Source organism: Astatotilapia calliptera, chromosome 14 (assembly GCF_900246225.1).
Source record: "Astatotilapia calliptera chromosome 14, fAstCal1.2, whole genome shotgun sequence".
NCBI classification, from domain to species: domain Eukaryota; kingdom Metazoa; phylum Chordata; class Actinopteri; order Cichliformes; family Cichlidae; genus Astatotilapia; species Astatotilapia calliptera.
The window spans coordinates 18,929,588-18,953,286 of record NC_039315.1 but is presented as its reverse complement, the minus strand read 5'-3'; the positions used below and the strand labels follow the sequence as shown (position 1 = coordinate 18,953,286).

Sequence of the window (23,699 nt, the reverse complement as noted above, 5' to 3'; positions counted from 1 at the left end):
AATATTCAGTTAATTTTTTGAATGACACAAACAATATAAACATACAGGGAACATACAGGGAAGTCAGACCAACCTATGACATGCAATGTAAAAGCCCAAATAAGTTATAGAACAATGAAAACAATGTGTGTGTGTTGCCTTTAGGTGTTGTAGATCTAAATAGGTTTTGATGTTTTTATCTGTCATCATTACCAATTAAGTTTACATGAAATAAAATGTGTTAAATAAATAAATCAAAAATATAAAAAAAATTAACATTGACATTTAAAACATTTTTTAAATAACACAAAGTAGGTGTGAAAACAACACAAAGATATAAAGAATTCTCAACATTTTATCCCTGGAAACGTTCCTGGATATTAGCTCCTGTGAAAATGAAAAATGACTGAAGAAAGGTAAGCAAAAAGCTCCTACAATAAGCAAAGAAGAAGAAAAACAACCATAAAGGTTAATAAGAAGCAACAAGAGGCACACAGAGCTGTTAAAGAGGCGCGAAATTAAAAAGACAGTTCAACCTGTGTAAAATTCAATCTAAAGGCTTTATCTATGAGTCAGATTCTTTAAAGAAACTGTGACGCTCTGATTTAATATGTGCTCCAGTTAACCTCCCATCCAGAAGGGGGCGCTGGTGCACGCCGAGCTGTTTCTGTTTCACCCGCCACAAACTGGAGGGAAAAGAAGAGGAAAAGTCTTTAGCGTGGTTTATCCGGACGTACTTTGGTCTGCTGAAGATGTGGCCTTATAGACATCATGTAGAAGTCACCGTGGAGTTTTGTGAATGGAAAACGTTCTTGAAGAAACGAAGGTTAAAATATGAGGCTGTAGCGTGACGCAGGTGATTTTTTCCCCCCCATTCAGGTTGAAGGTATTTAGTTAACGGCACGTGTTTCCATGCACACGTGGTGGACCCGATAATTTGTGTAAATTGTGTTCACTTGTGAATTAATTTACTTATTTTCCGTAACGCCACCATGCTGTAAGAACACTCTCATAGGTTGTAACTATGTGGATAAGCTGTTACCTGACAGCTTAAAGGTGGAATCCTGTGCAGGATGTGCATTTGTGTTTATTTGTGCTTTGTCGTCGTTGCTTGTTGCACAGGGTGGTACTGGAGGTGATATCCGGAGTAATCATGCGGGAGCTCCCATCCTGAAACACGCAGATCTCCATGTGGCTGAAGCGACCGGCAGATGCACACGGTTCTTAATATACTATAAGGTACAAATGAAACACAGGGGAAGTGACTGAGTTAGTTAATGCCAAAGCAAAACCACGTGTCTTTTCAGGATATAACCAGGGTAAGTGTGTTCCCAAGCGCAAAAAAAAAAGTATTCCACTTATAATAATGGATTGGATTTATATAGCGCTTTTCAAGGCACCCAAAGCGCTTTACAATACCACTATTCATTCACTCTCACATTCATACACTGGTGGAGGCAGCTACTGTTGTAGCCACAGCTGCCCTGGGGCAGACTGACAGAAGCGAGGCTGCCATATCGCGCCACTTATCCCAGTCTGTTCCATCACTACACTTTATGTGGCTTTTATTCAGAGTGTCTATGGAGATGTTGTTTCGTACTGAATATTCTGAATGGAAAGTTACTTTCAGCTGGTCCCTTATTCATAAGCGGTCACCACAGTGGGTAGTTGTTTGAGTTGAACCACTGCGTTAATCTCAAGCAGTTTGGACTGCTGTAATGCTCTATCATCCTTCTTTTATCATCCTTCTATTAGTTGACAAAGCACTGAGTGGTTTGGCCTCCCCAGTATTTATCTGACTAGGTCAGTGTCTATAACATAGTCTGACCTCTCAGATCATCATGCAGATGTTTAATTGTCCCCAGAAATGCATGTAATTCCTCTTTTCACTAGCATCTACTCAGCTCAACTTGGTTTTAAGCGTTTTCCATTAAGTGGTAGTACCTGGTACCAGGTTGTTTTTGTTTTCTTGGCCAGGGTAAGTCATGAGAGCAACTCTTTCATAAGACTCAAACTCACCATTTTTGAAGGGGAAACGAGGGAAATTACTACACAGTGACTAAAACAGAGTAGAATGGAGTGGAGCCGAGGAGGTGTTGTTGGAAAAAGGCAGTGAAAAATATTGTGCCGAGGGTGCTTTTCAGCTGCTAGTGCTCCTGATCTTTGGAACGAGCCACCTGCTGACCTGAGATCAGTTACAAACAGGCTCAAAACCTTTTATTCTCCCAGAACTCGGCTCATAAGTGTGAACTGGTGTTTTACTACTTTGTAGTAAGTTTTATTTTGCAGTTTTCATTTTAAACCTACATACCTTTTTATGTTTTTATCTTCTACCCATTCACTTGTCAAGTGAAAGGTCATTGATTCGATTCCATCTGGAAATGAATTTCCCTCTAGGGGTTGTATCAGGAAGGGGATCTGGATATCAAACATGCAAAGCTACCCTCTGCCGTGACTCCTTTGCCAAGGGAACAGCCGAAAGCTTGAGTGTAGTGAAATGTACTCTATAAATAAAATTACAGCTTGAATTTTGAATGCATGGCTGAATTCTGTTTTGCTCTGGATGTAGTAAATACAGTCAGACACCATGCGACATGAATGCTTTCACAAACTGACTCAGCAGGATGAGGGTGCTCATTGTGCTTCTCATTCTTACGTCAGAGTGAATACATCAACGGCCTCGTTCCTTCAAAGCGATTCAGCCGGTATATTAATGATCTGTTGCTCAACATTGCTTGCTGTCTTCCTCCCTGTTGATGCTCTGTGCTGTTGGCTTGTTTCCTGTTTTATTAGCTCAGATTTATCTCATAGCTTCGGTTCTCCTTCTGTTTCAGCGTGTCTAAACATTTACATGAAGTGCAGCTCGACCTGTCGCCAGCCTCTGGGGAACTTCCCGAGGATGGTATGTTATTAGACTTGTTAACTTAAAGGCATGGGCGAATTCTGGTCCAGCTGCTCTGTGCTGGATACAGTCAGACACCATGCAACAGCCACGTCTCATTTCCACTAAATTAGTGGATGAGTGCCTTCCTCAAGCTCATCCAGCTGCGTGGGAATGAGTACAAACACACATTTGGCTATTCCTGATGGTTTCATATTGATTTATTCTGTTTTTCTAAATTCTGCAGGATGAAAGCTTCCAAAGCAAGACTGTGGGGACAACTGTCAACACACTCAAATCTGTCTGAAGTCGGTCAACCTGTGATGTTTTTTTTGATGTGCATCTCACTCTGTTGATAATAAACTTTAAAATTGTAATTATTTTTTGTCTGTGTGTGTCAATGTTCTACTTCAAGCTTAAAAATGCTGCAGAAAGACAGAAAAGCACAGAATTGCAGAGCTGAAGTACCCCTCCATTTGCAGGACTTGGGGTTTTACATGTTTTAATAAATAGATTCATAGCATACAAGTTAAAGTTACACTTCCCTTGAGTTGCTGCCACCAGAGCATACTCTGCATATCGATTAAGTAGGCACATAGTTCTCAAACTGTAAATCACGCAGGTTTTATATTCCAGCCAGATAAACTGCAGGTATTTCCCACAAGGTTTCACAATAGAGTATAGACTTAACTAAACTCTCCATTTTCCTCCTGAGTCACTCTTTAACATTTGAAATATAAACAGTTTTTAGAGTGCAAAGGCTATAAGAATACCATGTAGTGCTGAAAAAAAATTTTTGTTAATATACAGGGTGTATCAAAAAAAAAAATTGGAATTAAAAGCGCCTTAATTCCACAGCCATTCGCCGTTTAACGATCAAAAGACGGACGTGCTGTTAGAGCAGATTCGAGTTTTACATGGTTGCTGGTAAGAACAACAGCAGCGACTCCAGACATGCTCTCCAAAGTATGGGCGAGGTTTAACTGCAGAGGGAGACACATCAGGCATTTGCAAACGTAACTTTTTGTATATTCAGCCATGTACTTTAAAATTTACCATAAGTTTCTATGTTCATTAAAAAGTATAGCCTTTTGAAATCTGATTATTCTTTTTTGATACACCTTGTATTTGAGGGGCTGCATTCGATCTAAAGAACAGCAGCTGCATTTTCATAGGACACAAGCTGACAATGGGTTGAGTACACTTTTAGAACAAAGCAAGCACAATGTCACCAGTGGCATGGTTGAAAATTTTGCCAAACATTTCAGTCCTTGAGATAAATCAATCCCCCTGTAGTCACTACGGCTGCTTTTAAAAATGCTGCATTATGCATAAACTAGTTGTAGCAGTTCTTTTCTACAAAGAAAGAAGTTAAAATGTTTCCCCATGTAAAACTCAGCACGTGTCAGTCCACGCTGCTTGTTACTGGATGGGCTCGTCCGCTTCAGTGGCGATCGAAAGCAGGATGGTTTTGGCCGTGTTCTCAAAAAGTGCTGCTCTGTTCTGGGTTTGGCCCTTCTTGACCCAGTGGCCGTAGATCTTAAAGGCGCACGCATCTATGAGCTTGCGGATGGGCTTCACAGCGTACGGGTCGCTCTTTATCACCTCCTTGGTGATGGGCTTGGCACGGCGATAGTTGCAGTAGATTCGCATTGTAGCGAGAACGGTCAAGCAAATAACCTGATGGAGAAAGTTCAGAAAAGGTTATGGTTTCTTTATGAACTATCAAAGACAGTAAAGTTGTAGTAGACAGAAATAGACAGAAATTTAGGGGGAGCAAGATCCAGGTTTTTTTGGAATTAGGGTTATATTTTGATCGAGATATGATAAAGATACCATAAAATATATCCCTCAAATATGAAAACTATTACGATTTTTAGTTTGATAAAATCTTGTGTTTCTCACCTTGAAGCGCCTGAACGGAGTGAATTGTCGTACTTCGTGCACCACGTACTGTGAAAAGAATGAGTGGTTCAGAACATCTGTAGCTGTGAAACGCTGCTTTGGATCCACCACCAGCATCCGCGAGATCTGGAGGAAGAATTATTTTAGTTCCAAGGTTTCAACCTTATCACCTAACTTATAAAACTGAGATTGCAACAAACTGCAAAAGTAAGATTACCAAATCTTTGACCGTGTCTGAGCGGTCTTCCCATTCAGGAGAGGAGAAGTCGTACGTCCCCGCTAAGATCATGCGCAGCATCAGTATCTGTTTCCTGTGCCAGAACGGTGGAGAGCCCGCGAGCAGCGTGTACATGATAACACCTGAACTCCATCTGCAAACACGAGCCAGAACAAAGTTTATCTAGTCTGTTCACTGTGCAGTGTGTACATGCATAATCTAATCACCTGGAACACGTATTAGCCGAGCCACACAGATAATATGAGTCATTATTTTGTACACAGATAATTCTAACACACTGCTGAGGTGCATAAGATCAATTTTGGTAACATGAGAGTAAAGCTGACACTCCCTCCTATTGATATTTTTGTTACTTGGTAACCGATTTCATGGTCGCTCACATGTCCACAGCTGTACCATATCCTGAATGTCCTGCGTCCATAGAGCACTCAATGATCTCAGGAGCAAGGTAACCAGGAGTCCCACACACCTCTGCATTACAGACAGGAAGAGTAAATACATGTTATTAAAGGGAGCATATTCCCTGATCTTTGTCAACATAAAACCACTTTTACAGAATTTCAAATAACGCTTAAGCGCTTAAGAGGTGTTCATTTACATGTATTCATGAGTCTATCCTTGTCTACATGCAGAATTGTTCTTAGGCAAGAACCCTAAAAATTGCCCTCAGTGTGTAAATCAGGCGTGGAGGCCATGGATTTTGAATCACTAGTTAACCTAAACTAAACTAATATGTTTAGACTGTGACGGGAAGCAGGAATACCTGATGTAATCCCACACAGGCACAGAGAGAACATGCAAAGGCTACAGCCAGGATTTCAACTGGGAATCTTCTTGCTGTGAGGCAACAGTGCTGACCACTCTACCACTGTGCAGCCCTATTACAGCTGTGTGTCTGCCCAAGGCACTCTCTGACTTCTGTATGACCTCTGTTCTTTATGTGACCCATAAATGATCCTGTGCTGTTTTACTATTTCACTGTGTGGAGATCCCCCTGATGGTCCTTTAAAGACCTGCATGGGCAGGTCTCTGCAGGAACCTGGGTAGATGTGGAGGGAACACCAGTATTTTTCATGACAGAACTCTGTCACCACTTTCCTATACAAAATACACACAGACATGTCACGCAGAGTTTTAAGACGCCCGCCATTTCCTTCGATTTGATTCATGCTGGTGGATCTAAAACCCATCTGAATAGATTTGAGTCAAATTTGACCCAAACGGTATGTAAGGGTTAAATATTTACTATCCTCATTGTCTATTAATATCTCTACAACTACAAAAGTGACACACAAATAGATGATATATTAAAAGAAAAAAATAATACAGTATCTTAGGGAAGTGTTTGGACATCACATTCAATGGGAATCAGTGCATCTCTACTGGAGAGACAAAACAAACTCTTTCAATTTAACTCAGTGTGGTTCAATTTTATTTATACTGTTTAACCGATCCAATTCACAGCAATATTCACCTCAAAGGGATTTATACTGCACGCTAAAGACCCTGAAAACCACTGTGTGAGTGAGCACTTTGAAACAGTGTGAAGGAAGAACTCCTTTTACCACAACTGGTTGGACAGATCGAGCTACTTCCAAAAGAGTGACTATTGTCGGTGACTGATAAAAAAGAATTGTGTGAGAGGTGGAGTACAAACTTTTTGGGTTCTGAAGGAGGGCACGGCAGAGACAGTGTGAGAACTTCTGCTCACAGCTTCTGATTCTCCTCGTTTTTATCATCATCAAGCCATTCAGCATGCTCTCATGCCCTGTGGATGGAGATCTCACCCTGGAAGAGAGGTCTACATCCCGCTAGAAATATTACATTACGTTGAACAGCATTGTATTGATTTGAGAAACTCAGTACAAACTATGCCAATGTTCCACCTCAGCATAACAGAGCCACAAGATCCCCTCACTCAAGAGATTAGGTTTTTCCTTTAATTTAACATCCATCTTTAGGGAACATTTATAGCATAATTAAAGTATTATGCATTTAGACATTAATTGAGCACATTTAGATTAAGTGCTGCTGGGTCAAGTAGATCTCCAGCCTAATGGAAGAAGCCCATTACGTCTTTACCGACTGAACAAAACTATCCAGCGATGCACAGTTTCATTAGACGCTTGGCATTTCGCACTGCTAATGATCCGACTTCTGAGAAGTCTATTTGAAAGGTCAGTGTACTGTGAGTGTCTGGAACTGCAGCAAATAGATCAGAGTGTCCTGTTTCTTAACCTTTGTAAGAGCAGCTAAGAGAGCAGGGAGCTGTTGTGCAACCAGACCCAGATTCTCCGCTCACCACCAACAGCTGATGTCCTGACGAGTGCACTGCAGGCTGTAAACTGTAACTTTAATATTCACTCAACTCAGTGGTGGGTCTGAAATGATGCACTGGTGTTTAACTGTCAGCCAACCTGTGAAAGTTTTTAATGCTTTAAGTATTTTTGTCATCTTTTGACAAGTTGTATGATTACAGCCACCAGGTTTCTGAACTGCTGACACACCTTGCAGTAATGGAAGCTTTCACTGACCTTTGAGCGTCTGTCCTGGCTGAATCTGCACAGCGAAACCAAAGTCAGTGAGTTTGATGTTCATGTAGTCGTCTAAAAGGATGTTCTCGGGCTTCAGGTCCCGATGAACGATGTTCTGGGCGTGGAGAAACTGGACCACCTCCAATAGAGACCGCATGATCGTCCTAAAGACAACACGTACAAACCGTTAAAGAGTCCTTTTAAGAGTTAGCGGAATTTATCTGTCTTTTTATTAAATAACATGCTCACTGACCGTGTTTCCTTCTCACTCAGTGTAACTTTTTCTGTGAGGTAGTCAAAAAGTTCACCCCTCTTCATTCTGGGAAAAAGAAACTAAAAGCTTTGGTTGATTTTCACATAAATACCTGTTCAGGAATCATCCATGTGAAACACTTACAGGTCGAAAACCAGGAAGAAGAAGGCCTTGGACTCATAGCAGTCTTTGAGCTGAACTGGAGAAGAGAGTTACTTTGATATTTGGCCATGTTAGAAGAACAAAGTTTAAACGAACCCAAGTTTTTCCAGTCAAACTGATTAAATGAAGCATGCGTACTGATGTTCTCCTGCCCGTAGACTTTCTTGAGGATGTCGATCTCCTTCACCGTTGCCTCTCTGATCTCTTCGATCTCCTGCGGCGTCATCTTGTCAGAGGGGGTGATGTCGATGATCTTCACCGCGTACTCCTGAGACGTATGCTTGTCGACGCAGCGGCGCACCACGCTGCTCACTCCCCTGAGGATGAAAAAAAAAACACATCAGCCGTCCGAGCTGCACATCTGTTGTTTTTAGGTTTGGGTAGGAGGGCAACTTGTGATAACTGCTGGATAAAATGTTCTGTGACCGTGTCTTTCATCATGAATCATGTGTTTAACCGTTTCAAAACAGCACTGTTTTTGGTCAGAAATCAGTGACATGGTCAGACTAAAGGAAAGTATTGTGTGTTTTTACCATCTTATCAGTCTGACAGAGCAAGTAAAAACAGTGAAGAATGTGCTTGTCATGAAGATTGTCTTGTTTATCATTAACGTCCAGGAAAACAGAGAAAAACATCAAGTAAGCAAACTGAAAACCTTACTGCTGAAATTAAATTCAGAGGGCGATTTATGAATGAACAAGAGAAACTTCAGGGTGACCACAGTAAAGGAACTCCAGTGACTTTTCTCTGAATGAAGAATACTAGAAGAAGGACACATTGTCCACATCCTGTGACCTCCTGACCTGCATGTGGGAAAAGGGGGTGAAATTACATAATCTATCAGACCGACGGCCAACACTTTGTCTGAAGCGTGCTGAAGTTAATAAATGTGGCCTCCTTGGATAATGTGTCTTACGTAACAGCACCACCCTCTGACAGCTGGTGGACTGAATGACAATGAGCAGGCCCTGGCTCGGCTCCCATTTCTCAGGGGCTTGTGGGAAACTTTGGGGAAAGTGCTTGTTCTGTGCAGAGGATGATAGCTGTTTGAACTGAGGTCTAAATCTGAGGTGTGTTGTAACATTAAATGAATCTACAAACTAATAGCAAGTAGATATTTTACCATTTTTGTGTTCTGCCTTGCTACTCTTTGAAGTTATTTTGTGTAAACTCTGAAGAAGAGACGAGTTGGGTTAAATTCACAAACAATAAACCATTATTGTTTTTTGGGGTTTTGCTCAAGTGGATCTTAATCCTGGAACCCTCACGTGTGGCTACATATAGGTCTAGTTTACCTAATCTTTAAGAGGTAAAACTGTGCACTCTTTAGTCCAAAGTCCAATGGAGAGTTTTCTGCTCAGCTCAGTTGGGTGAACCTCTGCTATGGGTCACGTTACAACGACGGTTTCGTAAACATACCTTCCCAGAATCTCCTTGGGCTCATACTTGTCGTAGAACTCTTTGGCTCCCACCCAGTCAGGGATCTCCTCCTCCTTGGTCATGTTTCCAGCTCAAGGCTAATAGTACAGAATTATCTCCTCTTGCAGCTGACCTCAGGCTGCAGGCAGAACATGCATTCAAAACTCCAGCATTTTCACTAAACACAGCTCTACTTTAAGGCTTTTTGCACATCTGATCACACTAGAACTGCTTCCAAGCTGTTCTGACGGATATTCACCAGTTAGCTGCTTCACCAGCAGGAGCTGTCCAGATAAGATGTGTGTTTGGGCACCAGGCGTGCCAGCTGTATTTTGTAGGCCATACTGTTAAATTTAAAGCTTTATCAGCAGAATGTTAAGTAATTAAACTGCATTATTACAGATCAAGCTACTGAGTGATACTTAAGTAATCATAATCATCAACAAATGAATCATTTAATTGTAATTATTACCAATAACATTATGTAACATATGGAGTACAGTTACTTTAGGCATTTTACACCTACTTAAGTATGTTCCCTTAACTGCTAGGGCGTCGCCATAGACAGCGATACCTTTTTTCCTTTTAAATTGCAGTGTGATTTATTTTAATCCATTTTATTTATCTTTAAGTATTCTTATTTCCTTTGGTTGTCGCAGTGCCACTCCGTTTAAAAATTACTAGAACGTCCCTGATCCCAATTAATTACTTACCTTGAAACTACATTTTAGTGTTTACAGGAGACAAACTTCTCATATCTACTCATTTGGATGCACTTCCGGCGCAAAAATCTCAAGAAAAGCTTCAAAACGATGATGATTATTAGCATTATTTCCATGTTTTTAGGATTATAACGGCCTATAAGCAAAGTTATTATTAAAACCTGTCAGAATATAGACAGGGCTGAAACAGAAAAATGTGGAAGTTCTATTAGTGTGGAGATTTCTGAAAATCATACATCACTTTGAACCCTTAAATTACTGAACTCATGATTTTTAATGGAAATCAGTTCCCACTTCTCCATCTGATTACTTACATCACAGGAGTTTTTAGAATAAATATTTTCTGCAATTCTGTGAATAAATGTGCAAAAAAGAGCAATGTTTTCATAAATATCCAACAGAAAACGTGTAGTTTGGACATTCTCTTTTTACTGTAGTCAGAAACGAGACTGGCCAGTGAATGCGCACTGAATACTGAACAGGAAATTCGTATTTTACAGCCTGTAACATGTGCCAACATCACTGTGTCGCTTCAGTTCAATAAAAGAGCAGTTTGAAAAAATGATGATGGTCTCAGTAACACGGCTGTGGTTAAATTTTCCTCTTAGATGCTCTAACGCGCAAAATATCTGATTTTTAAACATCTGATTTTAAATGATTAAAAAAAACAGATGGGCGACTTTTTCCTCCCGTCGTTACAACATGTACCCACCTGTCTCCTTTCACTTCTTCCAGTAAAGCAAACAAAAGTCCAATAAACTCACAGAACGTGTTTTGGGTGAATACAAGAAGCCATCGTTTCAAACTTAATGTCATACCAAACACAGCGCAGACTAATAAAGCAACCCACGCCACCACGTGTGAACCCGTTCAACTGCTCACTCACTGTCCCAGAGTGACCTGCAATATAAACGCATTAAAAGGCCGGCGTCCCTCACCGTGTCCGTCAGTCCCTGATACGAAGACAATCCATCATCAAATCGCGCACAGTGAGTTTCTGAGGACGAACAAAGAGCTGCAGTCAGACTCCGGCGCTATGGCGCGTTTGCGGGTCTGCTGCTGCCATTCTGCAGAGGGTGAGCTTTAATGTCAGGTGCCAAAAATAACTATTTGCTTCGGCAGATGCAGAAGGACACCCTGAATGAGTCCTTACAAAAAACCCCATCCATGAAATAATACCCCGCGGCTCGTGCTCTCGCCACGACGCTTTTAGAGTCAAAACATTACTTCACGCGCAGGTTGCAGCTCGTGAATTTTGCGCTGAAAGCAGAGTGACGGGACAGGTGCGGGACACCCCTTTGTAGCTGCTGAAGTCTAATTAAAGAAAGCACAGGTGAAAACAGAAATGCTTCAGTGTAATAATACAGAGCGCATATGATGAGGAGATGTGGGGGAAAAAAAACAAAAAACAAAACAAAAACCATCACAGTCTCGTTTTAATTCAAGTCCTTTATTAGTCTGAATCAAACCCAGCAGCCAGAAGGTGAAAGTGGCCTTTTTTTCTCTCTACAAGTCTTGCCATGAGACAGGATTTAAATTAAAAGCATGCACTGACAACTGAAAATAAACCTCAAACATGAGCTAAAACCAAAATATATAAACATTATTTATAAAACTATGATTACAAGCTCTGCAGCAGTCTGAGAAATGAGGCTGTCCGATGACAATTGATCATTAAAACATGTTTATTGATTGTGAATTACACCCTCTCAGTATCTTTAATAAGGAGATGTGATCTTCATTCTGCAGATAGCATCTCTTCTCATGACAGACCTGTAGAAAGAGATAAAGGACAGTTAATACTTTAAATCGTTTAAAATGACTTAACATACTTAGGTTAAGGCTCCCCCTTATGGCCACACTGGGTATTACAGGAGTTTAGAATAGTGCAAAGTCATTTGGCTTTGATATGTGAGCGACAAAGGGCTCATTCAAAGCCTCGATGCTTGCTGGGTTAAACTCAGTTTGAAAAGAGAAAAATGAGACTGAAAATGCAACAGCTTGATGTTGATCTAATTGATATGCATCAGGAAGATCCAGTACTTTAACAGAATTTTATGAAAGGAGCATGCTGAAAATGTGCAACAGCTTGTGCGTCTACCCCCCCATACGTAGTAAATGTTTAGCTAGCTGCAAATGCAACAGAAACTATAGCATTTCGTAACTACACTCACTTTAAATATATCAAATTACTAGGGGTGCAACGATACACGTATCGATATTGAACCGTTCAATACAGTGCTTTCGGTTCGGTACGCATATGTATCGAACAATACAAAATTTTTAATTTATTTTATCAACTTTCCTTCTGACGATGCTGTCTGTGTTGAGCGCTCAGTGGATCTGCGCTCGACAGTGCAGCCTAGGCGGAGTAGTCGAACGCAGATCCACTGAGCGCAGGGCAAGCTAGCAGACAGAAGTTAAGCTCTTCTTGCAACATGGCAAATTGAACCTCCCCCACCCTCATTCAGATGTGGCGTTTGGAACTACTTTAGTTTTCATGTGACATATGACCCTGAAGGTACTAAAGGACTAAAGTAAAACAGTATGTTGGATGTGCCACGCAATGCTCAATTACATGGGTGGGAACTAGTGTGTTAGCGCAGTTAGCTCGTTAACGTGTTGGCCGTCCAGCCCCATGCACGGGGCGATCGTTAACGGAGATTTGCAGTGTTGTGGCGTTAACGTCATTTCAACGAGATTTACGCTGACAGCACTAGTGGGAACACAACGAATATGACTGCACATTTACGCCGACATCATCCTAGTGCAAAGGCAAGTGGAAGCAGACAAAAACAACAAGCATACATGCTACAAACTTTACCCGAGTCATTTAGACAGCCGTTAGCACATGAGTCTCCTTATGGGGACCTGATATGTTTAATATGCTGCTGAGAATATAGACCAGAAGAAGCGTATAGTATAGCTTTTATTTTGGAAAGAGACATTTCTCTGTAATAAACTCTCTTTTCCAAAGATGAGTGATTCCTCAATCAGATACAGGGCTCGCAATATCGCTAGCCCGACGTCCCGGGGCTAGCGATTTTTCCAGTCGGGCTACCAAAATCTATCTCTGCCCTGCCCGTCGGGCTATCGTAGGAAGGAAAAATATATGTCAATGCTTTTGCATTCTTTTGGAAATGTAGCTGGGTAATTATGTCATTGGCATCGGTGAGCCACTGTCAATATGTGACATATTGAAGTCGCGTTTGAATTTGCGCTTGTTTTTTGCTTTCACTTTGCAATCGTGCGAACTGTGTATAGAGAGCGACAGCACTGATCTGTGAGTGATGATAATTTGTGCACCAATTCCTCTGACATCGTCTTATCAATCGTTAGCTTACTATGCAAACATGACAAGTGAAATCTCCCGCAGCTTAAACATGTGAGAGGTTGATCGTGCAGAGAATCGCTGACCGTTGTGTGTGTGTGTGTGTGTGTGTGTGTGTGTGTGTGTGTGTGTGTGTGTGTGTGTGTGTGTGTGTGTGTGTATAAAAGCAGCAGGATATATATTTTAGTTCTGCTGAGCCAAATAAGACAGGTCAGGGTGAAGAAGTGACAGCCAAAGAAAAGCTTTCCACAAAACAGAAAAGTTATGACAAATCAGACTATAAGGCAAAAAGAAAGTGCAGCTTTATGGTTTCATGGACAAAAGAATTTCTATGGCTGCGATATGACGAGCTATATAACCAGGGGTGCACATAAGTGGTCCGCAGGTGCGCATTCGCTGTCAAAATAAAGATAAGTTGCAACGCGCGTTTGCGTACATAAGATTTTCTGGAGGAGGACAGACACTTGTTTAGAACTCTTAAAGATGTCGAAGAAGCTCCTTTAAGCAATTACTGTGGTGTTCCTCCACCTCCAAACAAATGTCAGAAGGAGTCCGAACCACAAAAGAAGCACGTATTCTCGGAAAAGTGGTTGCAGGAGGTGAGCTGGCTTCAAACAAATGCTGAACGCACAGAGATGTGGTGCGGAATGTGCCGTGAAAATTTAATAAATGACAAATTAAAAAGGCATGAACATTTTTTTTGTATTGAAAAAAATATCGACCCGTGACACCAAAGTATCGAACCGAACCGTGAATTTTGTGTATCGTTGCACCCCTACAAATTACTAATAATGATGAAAAGCAACGACTAGAAGACAGAAAGACAGCAGTCTCCATTTATACAAAGCCTGGACGTGTTTCACTCACCATTAGCAAACCTGCACTGTTTGAGCACCTCACTGAAGCCCTCGCAGAGCTTGAGGTCGCTCTGGTTTTGGGCACACTCAACGAACTGCCTGAGCTCGTAGGAGCAGGCCTGCTGCTGCTGCTGAGGGGCCCCCTGCTGGTACACAGGCTGGGCCTGGTATGGCTCCTAATACACACAAGGCAGAGGATTAAATCATGTGTGTGACAAAGATCAAAACAGAGTTTAACATGTCAGAACAAGCTTCAGTTTTGTATCACAAAGATGGAATATCTTCCATTAATGACACAAAGTAAATCTATTTACACATCTATCGATAAAAATGCTGAAATATCTAAAACTGCGATCCTCAAACTGCTCAAGAGCGTGTGGTTTCCAAGTCCTTTTTGTCATAAAGAAAAGCAGAGTAAATGATTGGTCATCACTCATATCTTAAAATCTACTATGAATGTAACTGCATAAAGATAATAGTGATGTACTGGGTTCAGGGTTAATGAGACAAACATCATTATGCATATTTCCCTGCACTTGTGTGAATGTAAATAAACCACGTTTGACCTTTGGACTTTTGTTTTGGTTATAAACGCCCCAAATATTTTTCATAACTGATGTTTACCTTCAGCAGCAGCTGTGTCTGTATTTTCAAATTAAACTTATCACATGTGTAAACATAAAAAAACCAAAAAACAAACCCAGATTGAGCAGAGGGAGTAATTCATCTTTAATCAACCAGCACTGATTGCACACAGGAGTCTTAATGAAAGCAAGATGATTCCTTCACTGCTTTTAGTTAAAAGTCTCAATTTTCATCATATTGTTTCCATCTGGCTGTTATACTGAACTACCACAGTGCATGTAACTCCATGCGTTACATAAAATGTGGTGTTTGTTTGTCACCTGCTCCATGTTGCAGAGGCCCTGCATACTGTGTCTCAGACACCCTAATCTTCCTTGAAACTGTTCCAGTCCTGTGGCTGGCTAAACCTGGGCTTACCTGGTATGTGACGTCAGGCCTGGCAGGCTCTGAGTGTCCTCCGCTGAAACCTCCAGTCATGGCGTGACCGATTGTGTGGCCTACCGCCGAGCCTACTGCCACCCCAGCGGCTGTAGACGCCATCTGGGCAAACATACCCGGCTGCCTGGGCGCTGCGGCTGGCGTGCCGACAGCGGACGGAGGCGCCTGCATCGGAGCCGGGGCGTAGGAGGGAGGGGGAGCAGCCCGGGCCATAGGTGGAGGGGATGGTGGAGCCCGGCTGTAACAAAAACGTTTTGTTAAGAACTTTTTTAGCAACTTTACCAAACACAATCAAAAACAGATATGAGCTGACATCTGTTATTCCAGCTATTACTCTGAATCACAGCAAAGGTTTATGAAAGCTTGGATAAAGGTGAAGCTCTGATTCAGAGAATATCTCCACACTAGTAAGACAACAAAGAGCTACTTTCAGCTGATCACTTATTCACAAGCGAGAATAATATTCAGATGCTCTTCTTGATGCAACCACAAAGGGATTTGTGTCTCCTCCTGGGATCTGTTCTTCACTTGCTAAGAAAAAGTGTTATCCCGTAGCTGGATAAAGTGAACTTTAAACATGTCACTGTGGAAAATAATCAGTCTTTCCCTAAGCAGCTTGGCCTTACAGGTGGAGACATTGGTACAAATTATTAAGCACCAAGAGTCAAATGTGTTCTTGCAATTCTTAGTTTCAGCTATATATTCAGCTTAGTTTCGGATATATTTAGTGAAAGAGAAATGAGGGCACAGAGGGATTATTCTTCCCACAAGGAGAAGAGAAACAGAAATACTTCCAAGCATTGTGCGACTTATTTCGTTATAACTCGGAAGAATAAAGTCTCAGTTTAGCTGCAGGTTAGAAGAAAAACTATAGAAGCTGATGCAACTCCACTGGCTTTGCTAGCATGTGGGGATTTGTACAGAGGAAACCACGATAAAGACAATGACCTTCATCATTTTCACAACACAGTAACTTTCTGAGCAATACCCAGATTAACCGGCAATTAAGCTTTAATTGAAATTATCCTTATAAGATACTTGAAGCACTTCATGACCTGCACTTTCCTGGCTAACATACGGCACTATGACATTACCTAAACGTTAGCATTTGTGCTAACTAAAAATATCTACTCTACCTTTCTTTAACAAAAGGGAATTAAACCCTAAGTGTTACCTGGCTGGAGGGGGCATCCTGGACGTCCGGCTTCTGCTTCCTCTCGGCATGTTGAACACTTAGGTAAGTTTACCTGCGGGTTTAAATAAATACACACTGACGCTGTCACACCGCTTTATATTCAGCGACCTTTAGACAATCCGGAACTTTCCGCGTGTTACATCATTTGTCTCCCGAGTAACTTCCGGTGTGCAGGATACACAACAAGGACGATTCCGCCAGGTGAGTGTTGCGTAACGCATTACGTTGTTCACCTAGGCTAAAGGTTAGAATTGTTTTCTGTGCCATCAACAAAGTCTTAAACGGTTTTGCTTTATTCAATATTTGTTTAAAAAAAAATGAACTCCGGACTGCTTTTACTTGCAAGCTGTTTTTGATATTGTTATATAATATTATTTACATGTTTCATATTGTAGGATCAAGGCCGTCTCACATTGTGCTTCATATCTATTTCTTTGTCCTTTAAACTGTGTATATATATCTGTATTTTTACCCACGAAATGCTGCATAAGGTTTATTCAGAACTTTAAATAAAAAGAAAAAAACACATTTGAACGCATGTGTGTCGTAAAATAAGTTAATTATTGTTTGCATTTGATTTAGTTTCTCTAAATCAGATATCATCCATGAATCTTCAGGTCCCCTCTTGCCTGGTAATTCTATCTTCAATATCCACTATCCCTCCTCTGCACATGTCCAAACCTTCTCAGCCTTGCGTCTCTAACTTTGTCTCCAGCTGCTGAACATGAGCTGTCCCTCTGAAACAATCTCGTCTGATCCTGTTAATTCTGGTTACTCCCAGTTAAAATCGGAACTTCAACTCTGCCCGATATGTTGCGTCCATCAATGCAGAACGGTGGAAAGAAATAAGAAGCTCTTTAGCAAAGTATATATTTGCATCTTCCAGCCCTTTTCTCAAAACTTGTATGGTGTCCAATAACTGGAGATAATTGATCTGAATTTCAGGTGCAGGACCATACCTCATGCACTGGTATATGCCTCCAGCGCCACAAGCTGTTTGTACTCATTTTCATGCCCCACACTTCTCCCCTTTTCCCCCAATTCAGTCACTTCTCATTAGATCTGCCTGGGATCTGCAGCCAGTCCCCTCTGAGGCCGTTCCCAAACCACAGCTTCAATTTGTGCTTTCTCAATCTGCTGTTATCAAACTGAAATAAGGATGTGGTCCCAGCTTGTTAAAAGCAATTCATAATCTTAAATTGATCAAGATGTTCTTTGCATCAGCCGTTACTTCAGTATTCCTAGAATTCCTTTCTCATGCTTTCTCATCCAATTTCAGACTTAAACCACTTTCTCATGTTTTTTGGGTTTTTTTGAAAACTCAAGAGGAAGAATCAACAGAGAAGAATAGACAGATGTTAAAATAACATTTCCTAAAGTTCACAGTTTCTAAAGTTTACTTAATCTAATCCATAACTATCTGCAGATTTCAGATGGTTGAGGGTGGAGTTTCAGATAATAAAACAATTGAAACTGTTGTTTATTAAACTGGTGTACAAGATCTTGAAATTATTTCAATACATCACTGTGGACTACTAGAACTTCTGGTCAAAATGAGCTTTACCTTAGCACAACTTTGGGTTTGGCAAGATCCAAATTAAACATTGAAACCAGTTTATTCCAAATATATTTAAGATAATTAATATTTGGATGATCTTTTCCTTGTTTAGGCAATTTAGACTTTGAAGTGGAAACACTGGCACTAGAGAGATGACTCAATGCTGTAACAAGGAGCTCTCTCAGGGGGAAGTGAGTCTTGGTTAATGTGTAACAATAAAACAACATTCTTAGATATTCAAAGTCACCCTTCAGTTTTTTAAGATGTAAGTGAGGCTTTTTCATTCCACATAAACATGTTTGCTATCTTGTGAAATCACCTAAAAAAGGCAAGGGGAACTCTTGTCTCCAAAATGTGAAGTGAGCATAAAATATTCATGCAATAATCCTTAAAAGATGCTTTATGTAAATTGCACAAAATACCAACAGATGTGTGTTTCAGAGGTTTATTCTTAAACAAACTTACTGATAAATGTGGAAAGCCAACATTTTTTCCATTTTCTGCTCTTTTACCAAAATATCTGGTCATGTACCAGTACTTCATTGCTTTTATAGAAATGTACACAATCTGGTATGTGCATGACTTATAACTATAAATTATACACAGATTTATAACTACAAAATTATATATAGCACTTCCCAATCGTCGTTTACCTCGCAACAAGGATTTCAATAAAGCAAAATGATCGCTTATTTCTTAAATTGATAAGTAAGGCCAAAAAGACGGACAAGTTAATCTTTTTTCCCTTTCTTCTTCTTATGCTTATGAGATTGTCCGCCTCCTCGTCCCCCTCTGTTGCCTTTCGAGCTTCTCCCTGTCCATGCTGGCATAGGAGGCTCAATTTCCCCAGGTCGTCCTCCTCTGTCTGGTACACTGCCCATCAACGTCTAGTGACACCAGAAAAAAAACAACAACAAAAAGAAAAAAGAAAATGCTTACGGTACTTAGCTGGAGTCAGAGGCATCTTCATTAAGGATCACAGACACGTTCATGATTGTACCTTGTAAACAGAGGTGCTTGTTCCAGCTTTGACCGGGTCAATGAAGGACTGATCCTCTCTGGCAGCGAGCAGCAGAGATGGAGACACTTGGGAAGAGCCGATGAGGGACGCAAGATTAGGCGCCGAAGCCAGCGCAGCACTGCGCTCCTGTAAATAAATGATGGACTGAATGGAGATGTCTGATATTCATCTTCTGCGTTACCAGCACATGCTCTGACGATGGCCTAAAGCCGACTGACATAAAAGTAGTCTGTTGCAGTTCAGTCAGACCACACGATGTCAGTGTTGTCCTAATAACACCCTGATCTTGCAGACAGTAACAGACATATACTGTATATAAAGATTCAACATAGCCTATAGGTCTAAAGAGTGAAGTAAAACTACATTTTTTTCTCCTAATGGGAAATCCTGTTTGCAAGACGACATTAGACAAATGGGTTCTCACTAAATTTATGAGCCTTCCTAATGAATTTATCATCTCAGTCAGCAGTTTTAAGTCCTATTTACTGCAGCATGGCATTGATTTTATCAATTACGGCACCAAGTAGGATTTAAAAAAAGAGAAAGATGATGAATCAGGGAATGCCTAACTTGCAATCACTCCTGCATGAACACACATCCACCCTCCTTCAGTTTGAAGATGAAAATGATGACAGTCAAAATCTCAGATTGAGGCTTCAGATGTGCTGCTCATCTTCTTTATTACATACACTCTACTTGTTACAGGTGTTAGAGAAGGCAGGGTTCTCATGCATTTTGGAGATATTTGATGCAGATGCAAATGAAGAACCGCAACTCATTTTGTGCATTAAATAAACTTCAGAGTGCTGCTTAGTGTCTTCAAATGTTACTCTAACCTGGGTTTCTTCATTCTCAGTCACATTAAAGTGGACCTATTCCGTGCCATATTTTCTGTTGTATTAATTCTCATATTTAAACAGTCAAAGTTTCTAATGAGGTAAGCATATGAACAAGTAATCCCTGCAAACTAAACATTTAGGCTTCAGACTACACTAAACGCTCAGTTTCAAACACTTCTTTACTACTCTTGCATTCAACTGATATCAGACGGTAAAGACACCCTTAAAATGGTCATCTCGTGGATACGTGCTGTATTCCATTTTCAGTGAGAAGTTGGAAATTTCAAGTTTGCAGCTGGAATTTTCAGCTAAAACCCTGAATCAAGTTGGACTTCCCACGTAAAAAGTCAGAGACATCACACCAACCCTACCTTTGTAATCCGAGGTGGCAGCGGTGAGAACTTGTAATCTTTACAACCAGTGTTCTGTATTTGTGACTGCTAAATAAACCATACACGTGGTACTGACCAGGCTCTCTGTGCTGAGGTGCCATTTTTAAGCACAGTAAATAAATGAATAATCATTATGTTATACTCCACACACTGCCTGGAAGCCTGCCATGGGGTTTACTTGGTACGAAATCACTCGCAGCTCCAAAATCTGACTTCCGATGTAAAAGCTCCACCTGCTGTTCAAAGCTTCTGTTTGCGAGGGGCACCCAAGTAGAAGAAATCTGCCTTATGCTTAATTTATGCTACCAAGGTTGTGTCAGTATTTGCCTCTGGAGACGGGTTTTTAAACCACCATTGCAATCGAACAAAATCTCAACTGTGCAGTGCCCCATGTGGAAGACACTGTGCATCAGTTAAATGCTGATTGGTTGAAAAGTGGGCCGGAATAAGGAACAGCAGAGTTCACCAGAAGTGGAAAAAATACATTATGAAAAGCTGAGGAAGGGGCTACAGTGCACACTTTTCATTGTTTTTAACATTCTGTTTCACTTCAGCTCTTTGCATGTTAGAACTTCGCTCTTGTCTGCAGCTGGCTGACAGACTGGCAATAGCACAGGCAAGAGCCACAAGAGCACAATTTTTATAGGGCCCACATCTGACAGGAGACGCCCTCTGCAGGTAGATGGGCAGTCCAAAGCTTCCTCATGCACTACCACTGCTGAACTAAGATTTTCTTATTAAAAGGGAATAGACTGAAGAGATGAACCAAGGCTCAGAGTAAAATAACCCAGCTAACAGGCAGTAGGAGTTTATAACAGAGTTATTTAACATTCCTACCTTTTGTTTCTCTCCCCATGCAAATGATTCAAGCGTAACCTGAAAGCGCGTGACCATCATTTGTCGCCGACGCCGATAGTCCTCGGACAGAATTTCATTCATTTTTTTCACTTGAAGCTGAGAAACAGGCAAAGATGTAAATGCCACATTAGAGTCACGTCTAAAGTCTTGTGAGCTGAAAACAGGCCTGGCAGCTTACCCACTGCTCTGAGCTGAGGCTGGTGCTGAGAAGAGGTTTGGTCATGTCTCCACTTGGTAGGCGAGAAAGCCTCTCATTCACCTGCATTAAAGCAAATGTTTGTAAACTCCTCTTTCAGTGCTTCTCAGTCTGTATTCGCAATTTATTCATGGCTCAATCTCTGTTATTTCAAGCTTACCTCGTTCAAAACGTCCTCAAACCGAGAGGAGGCGTCCATGTTGAGAGCACGCAGAAGTAAAATCCATTCTGCTTGCATCTCTGCTTTCCTCCTGTTTTCACCCAAACCGTCATCGCCTTCGTTTTCCTCACAAAAGTCACGGCTCAGATCTTCAACTCGCTGCTCTTTTTCAGAGTCCGCTTCTGTCGCCCGCTCGTCAGGATATGACTCTTTGTACTTGATAATGTGAGCTGCTTGCAATTCTGATACAAGGAACTCTGCAAGATGTGCAAAAGATCACTAAATCCACGAGCACTGCAATCATCTGTTCTTACTACAACAGTATCCACCACAGTCCTGTTTCTCACCAGCGACTTTGTTGAGAGTGGATGGGTCCAACACCTCGGAGGTCAGCACAGCGAGGGGAGAGGATATGTTTGATAGTACATTTTTCAGCTCTCCCGCCAGCAGCACATCACCTGACCCTCCTGAGTCTAAAAAAGGACAATTAAGCCAGTTTATTTAACACATTTCACTGCAAGTTGAGTCAGAAAGATCTGATTTTTTTCATGGCTTATATTTGTAACATAGTAACCATCAGTTTGTTTACCAAAGCATGTTTTGGTTGTAGTTATATAATGCACATAAATTACAGCTAATGTGAGGTGCATCTCAGTAGCTTCATATTAAATTAACTGCGGGTAAAATTATGAAAATGGTGTCACTATCCAAATGTTTCCAAATCCAATTCTACTCTACATGTGAAGATGTTTTGCTTTAGTAGAGCATCTGTCAACGTGTAAAAAATATCCTGTTATTTTTATTTATTTAAGGCATCTAAATTGGCTGTTCTGTAACTGGTTTGGTGAATTAATGTGGATGTTTTCAGAAAGGACTTGCATTTTGTTTTACATAACATAAGAAGTAAGGTCGATTCTTAAGCAGTTGCTTTGCTGAGTCGGCCCACTTGAGACCACAGTGACCCCTCTGCGTGAAACAGTAAAAAAATCCACAATCCTGAGATGGTTTCCTCCTTCCTTGGGAGAATGCGCTGTATTAAAGGCAATGGTTAAACATGAAAAAGCCTCTCTCAAAGATTTATGAATGAAAATCTCAGGCCTGAGCCTCACCTCGTAGCTCCGGGCAGAGAGTCCTGAGCTCTGCGCACAGCCAGCTGAGCAGCGGACAGGGAAGCTCGTCACATCTGCACCGGGAGAGGCAGCGGCTGCCCGGGTACCTGACCAGGAAGTAAGTGGAGGCGACAGGTGAGATTACCTATTCACCTGTCAGGCGTATCGGCAAGTGTCATTATACGTCAAAAGCCCAGAAAGCAGGCAGAGAATAAGGTTTCTCTTCTCAAATTAAAGTTTCGTAACGACGAAAAACAAACATGTTAATTACCCCAGAGCTTTAATGGCTGAAACTGTCCCCGCGCTCCTCTCCATGAAGACAGGCGTGTACGACTTATTCTTTACTCTGCGAAGTTCAAGTGTGTTTACAAGGGGTGCTTCCTCCTTTAACATCCAGGACGCTCACCGCCCCCTGCTGGCCGGAGTGCGCACAACAACTTCATAAATAACCAAGTCATTCACTAGAGAGGGAATGAATAAACAAAGGATAAATTACAGAAAGTCCAACGATTTTACAAAATATGAACACAAAAGTACAAGATTGTGGAGCAAGTGTATGAAAAATTATAAAAGTTAACAGTATTATTTGCCCCAATTTTAAAAAAGAAAATAAGTAATCGTGTTTTTTTTAAACAACAACATAATTATTAAAAAATATATAAAAGCAAAGCAGAACAGAAAAACATTACATTTTGTATGAATAAGTTTAGGTTATTTTTCTGTTACAGAATTAGTGAATAAAGTAGTACATTTAGCTTTTCAAAGGTTTCAAACTATTCGTGTAATACTTACTCTCCCTCAACTTTCCACTTTATGCATCTCTATTTGACGGCATCTTTTTAAAACTTTCTCCCGTGATATAATGAAAAAAGTTTCACTCTGCCCCCACACATCACACCTTTCTCACTTCTTGAGGGGAACAAATTGTCCTATAAGGACGGAATACGCGTTTGTTTGCCCGTTAGGGGTCACCAGAGGTCTTGTATAGCCTGCTGTGTTAACCAAAGATAAATCTGCTGGCATTAAGTACCTTAAAAGGTGGGATGCAACTAAACAGATATTAGATA

The 23,699-nt window shown here is 41.0% G+C and overlaps 3 protein-coding genes, 1 long non-coding RNA gene and 2 other non-coding genes across 8 annotated transcripts; 3 read left to right on the top strand and 3 right to left on the bottom strand.

The window, feature by feature from the left end:
* Positions 1-636: 636 nt before the first annotated feature.
* On the top strand, positions 637-3,240 carry LOC113035954 (uncharacterized). Its single transcript, XR_003274408.1, has 4 exons — positions 637-835; positions 1,102-1,218; positions 2,814-2,881; positions 3,108-3,240. It is a non-coding gene; the product is annotated as an uncharacterized LOC113035954 (long non-coding RNA).
* Positions 2,516-2,653, top strand: LOC113037070 (small nucleolar RNA SNORA15). Its single transcript, XR_003274569.1, has one exon. It is a non-coding gene; the product is annotated as a small nucleolar RNA SNORA15 (small nucleolar RNA).
* On the top strand, positions 2,910-3,046 carry LOC113037071 (small nucleolar RNA SNORA15). Its single transcript, XR_003274570.1, has one exon. It is a non-coding gene; the product is annotated as a small nucleolar RNA SNORA15 (small nucleolar RNA).
* Positions 3,241-3,320: 80 nt separating the features above from the next.
* On the bottom strand, positions 3,321-11,387 carry phkg1a (phosphorylase kinase, gamma 1a (muscle)). 3 transcript variants are annotated; one of them, XM_026191852.1, is made up of 11 exons: positions 11,032-11,387; positions 9,372-9,510; positions 8,091-8,269; positions 7,935-7,989; positions 7,791-7,856; positions 7,538-7,701; positions 6,661-6,804; positions 5,384-5,474; positions 4,983-5,136; positions 4,766-4,891; positions 3,321-4,540 (listed from the first exon to the last, which is right to left on the bottom strand). In XM_026191852.1, exons 2-11 carry the CDS (start codon positions 9,452-9,454, stop codon positions 4,283-4,285), a joined length of 1,320 nt encoding a protein of 439 aa, XP_026047637.1. In that variant the 5' UTR covers positions 9,455-9,510; positions 11,032-11,387; the 3' UTR covers positions 3,321-4,282. The 3 variants fall into 3 exon arrangements, with proteins under 3 accessions (XP_026047637.1, XP_026047638.1, XP_026047639.1); XM_026191853.1 differs by lacking the exon at positions 11,032-11,387 and adding an exon at positions 10,806-11,022; XM_026191854.1 differs by lacking the exon at positions 6,661-6,804 and having other exon boundaries at positions 11,032-11,372.
* Positions 11,388-11,524: 137 nt separating this feature from the next.
* On the bottom strand, positions 11,525-16,670 carry chchd2 (coiled-coil-helix-coiled-coil-helix domain containing 2). Its single transcript, XM_026191857.1, has 4 exons — positions 16,479-16,670; positions 15,284-15,542; positions 14,292-14,457; positions 11,525-11,866 (listed from the first exon to the last, which is right to left on the bottom strand). Exons 1-4 carry the CDS (start codon positions 16,526-16,528, stop codon positions 11,856-11,858), a joined length of 486 nt encoding a protein of 161 aa, XP_026047642.1. The 5' UTR covers positions 16,529-16,670; the 3' UTR covers positions 11,525-11,855.
* Positions 16,671-18,486: 1,816 nt separating this feature from the next.
* LOC113035952 (protein FAM98B) lies at positions 18,487-23,000 on the bottom strand. Its single transcript, XM_026191856.1, has 8 exons — positions 22,904-23,000; positions 22,633-22,739; positions 21,871-21,996; positions 21,524-21,780; positions 21,346-21,426; positions 21,147-21,263; positions 19,058-19,204; positions 18,487-18,944 (listed from the first exon to the last, which is right to left on the bottom strand). Exons 1-8 carry the CDS (start codon positions 22,945-22,947, stop codon positions 18,789-18,791), a joined length of 1,035 nt encoding a protein of 344 aa, XP_026047641.1. The 5' UTR covers positions 22,948-23,000; the 3' UTR covers positions 18,487-18,788.
* Between the last annotated feature and the right edge of the window lie 699 nt (positions 23,001-23,699).

Bases quoted from the DNA above. Each gene is read 5' to 3' on its own strand.
- phkg1a (XM_026191852.1), bottom strand. From the start codon at position 9,454: ATGACCAAGGAGGAGGAGATCCCTGACTGGGTGGGAGCCAAAGAGTTC. The intron at 8,270-9,371 runs GTATGTTTACGA...TTTCATCCTCAG, and splicing joins CCCAAGGAGATTCTGGGAAG to GGGAGTGAGCAGCGTGGTGC. The intron at 7,857-7,934 runs GTAAGTGTTTCA...TCTTTTTCCCAG, and splicing joins TTCTTCCTGGTTTTCGACCT to AATGAAGAGGGGTGAACTTT.
- chchd2 (XM_026191857.1), bottom strand. From the start codon at position 16,528: ATGCCGAGAGGAAGCAGAAGCCGGACGTCCAGGATGCCCCCTCCAGCC. The intron at 15,543-16,478 runs GTAACACTTAGG...TTTTTGTTACAG, and splicing joins AGGATGCCCCCTCCAGCCAG to CCGGGCTCCACCATCCCCTC. The intron at 14,458-15,283 runs GTAAGCCCAGGT...TGTGTGTATTAG, and splicing joins GGCCTGACGTCACATACCAG to GAGCCATACCAGGCCCAGCC.
- LOC113035952 (XM_026191856.1), bottom strand. From the start codon at position 22,947: ATGGAGAGGAGCGCGGGGACAGTTTCAGCCATTAAAGCTCTGGG. The intron at 21,781-21,870 runs GTGAGAAACAGG...CACATCTTGCAG, and splicing joins CACTCTCAACAAAGTCGCTG to AGTTCCTTGTATCAGAATTG. The intron at 21,427-21,523 runs GTAAGCTTGAAA...GCTTTAATGCAG, and splicing joins TTGAGGACGTTTTGAACGAG to GTGAATGAGAGGCTTTCTCG.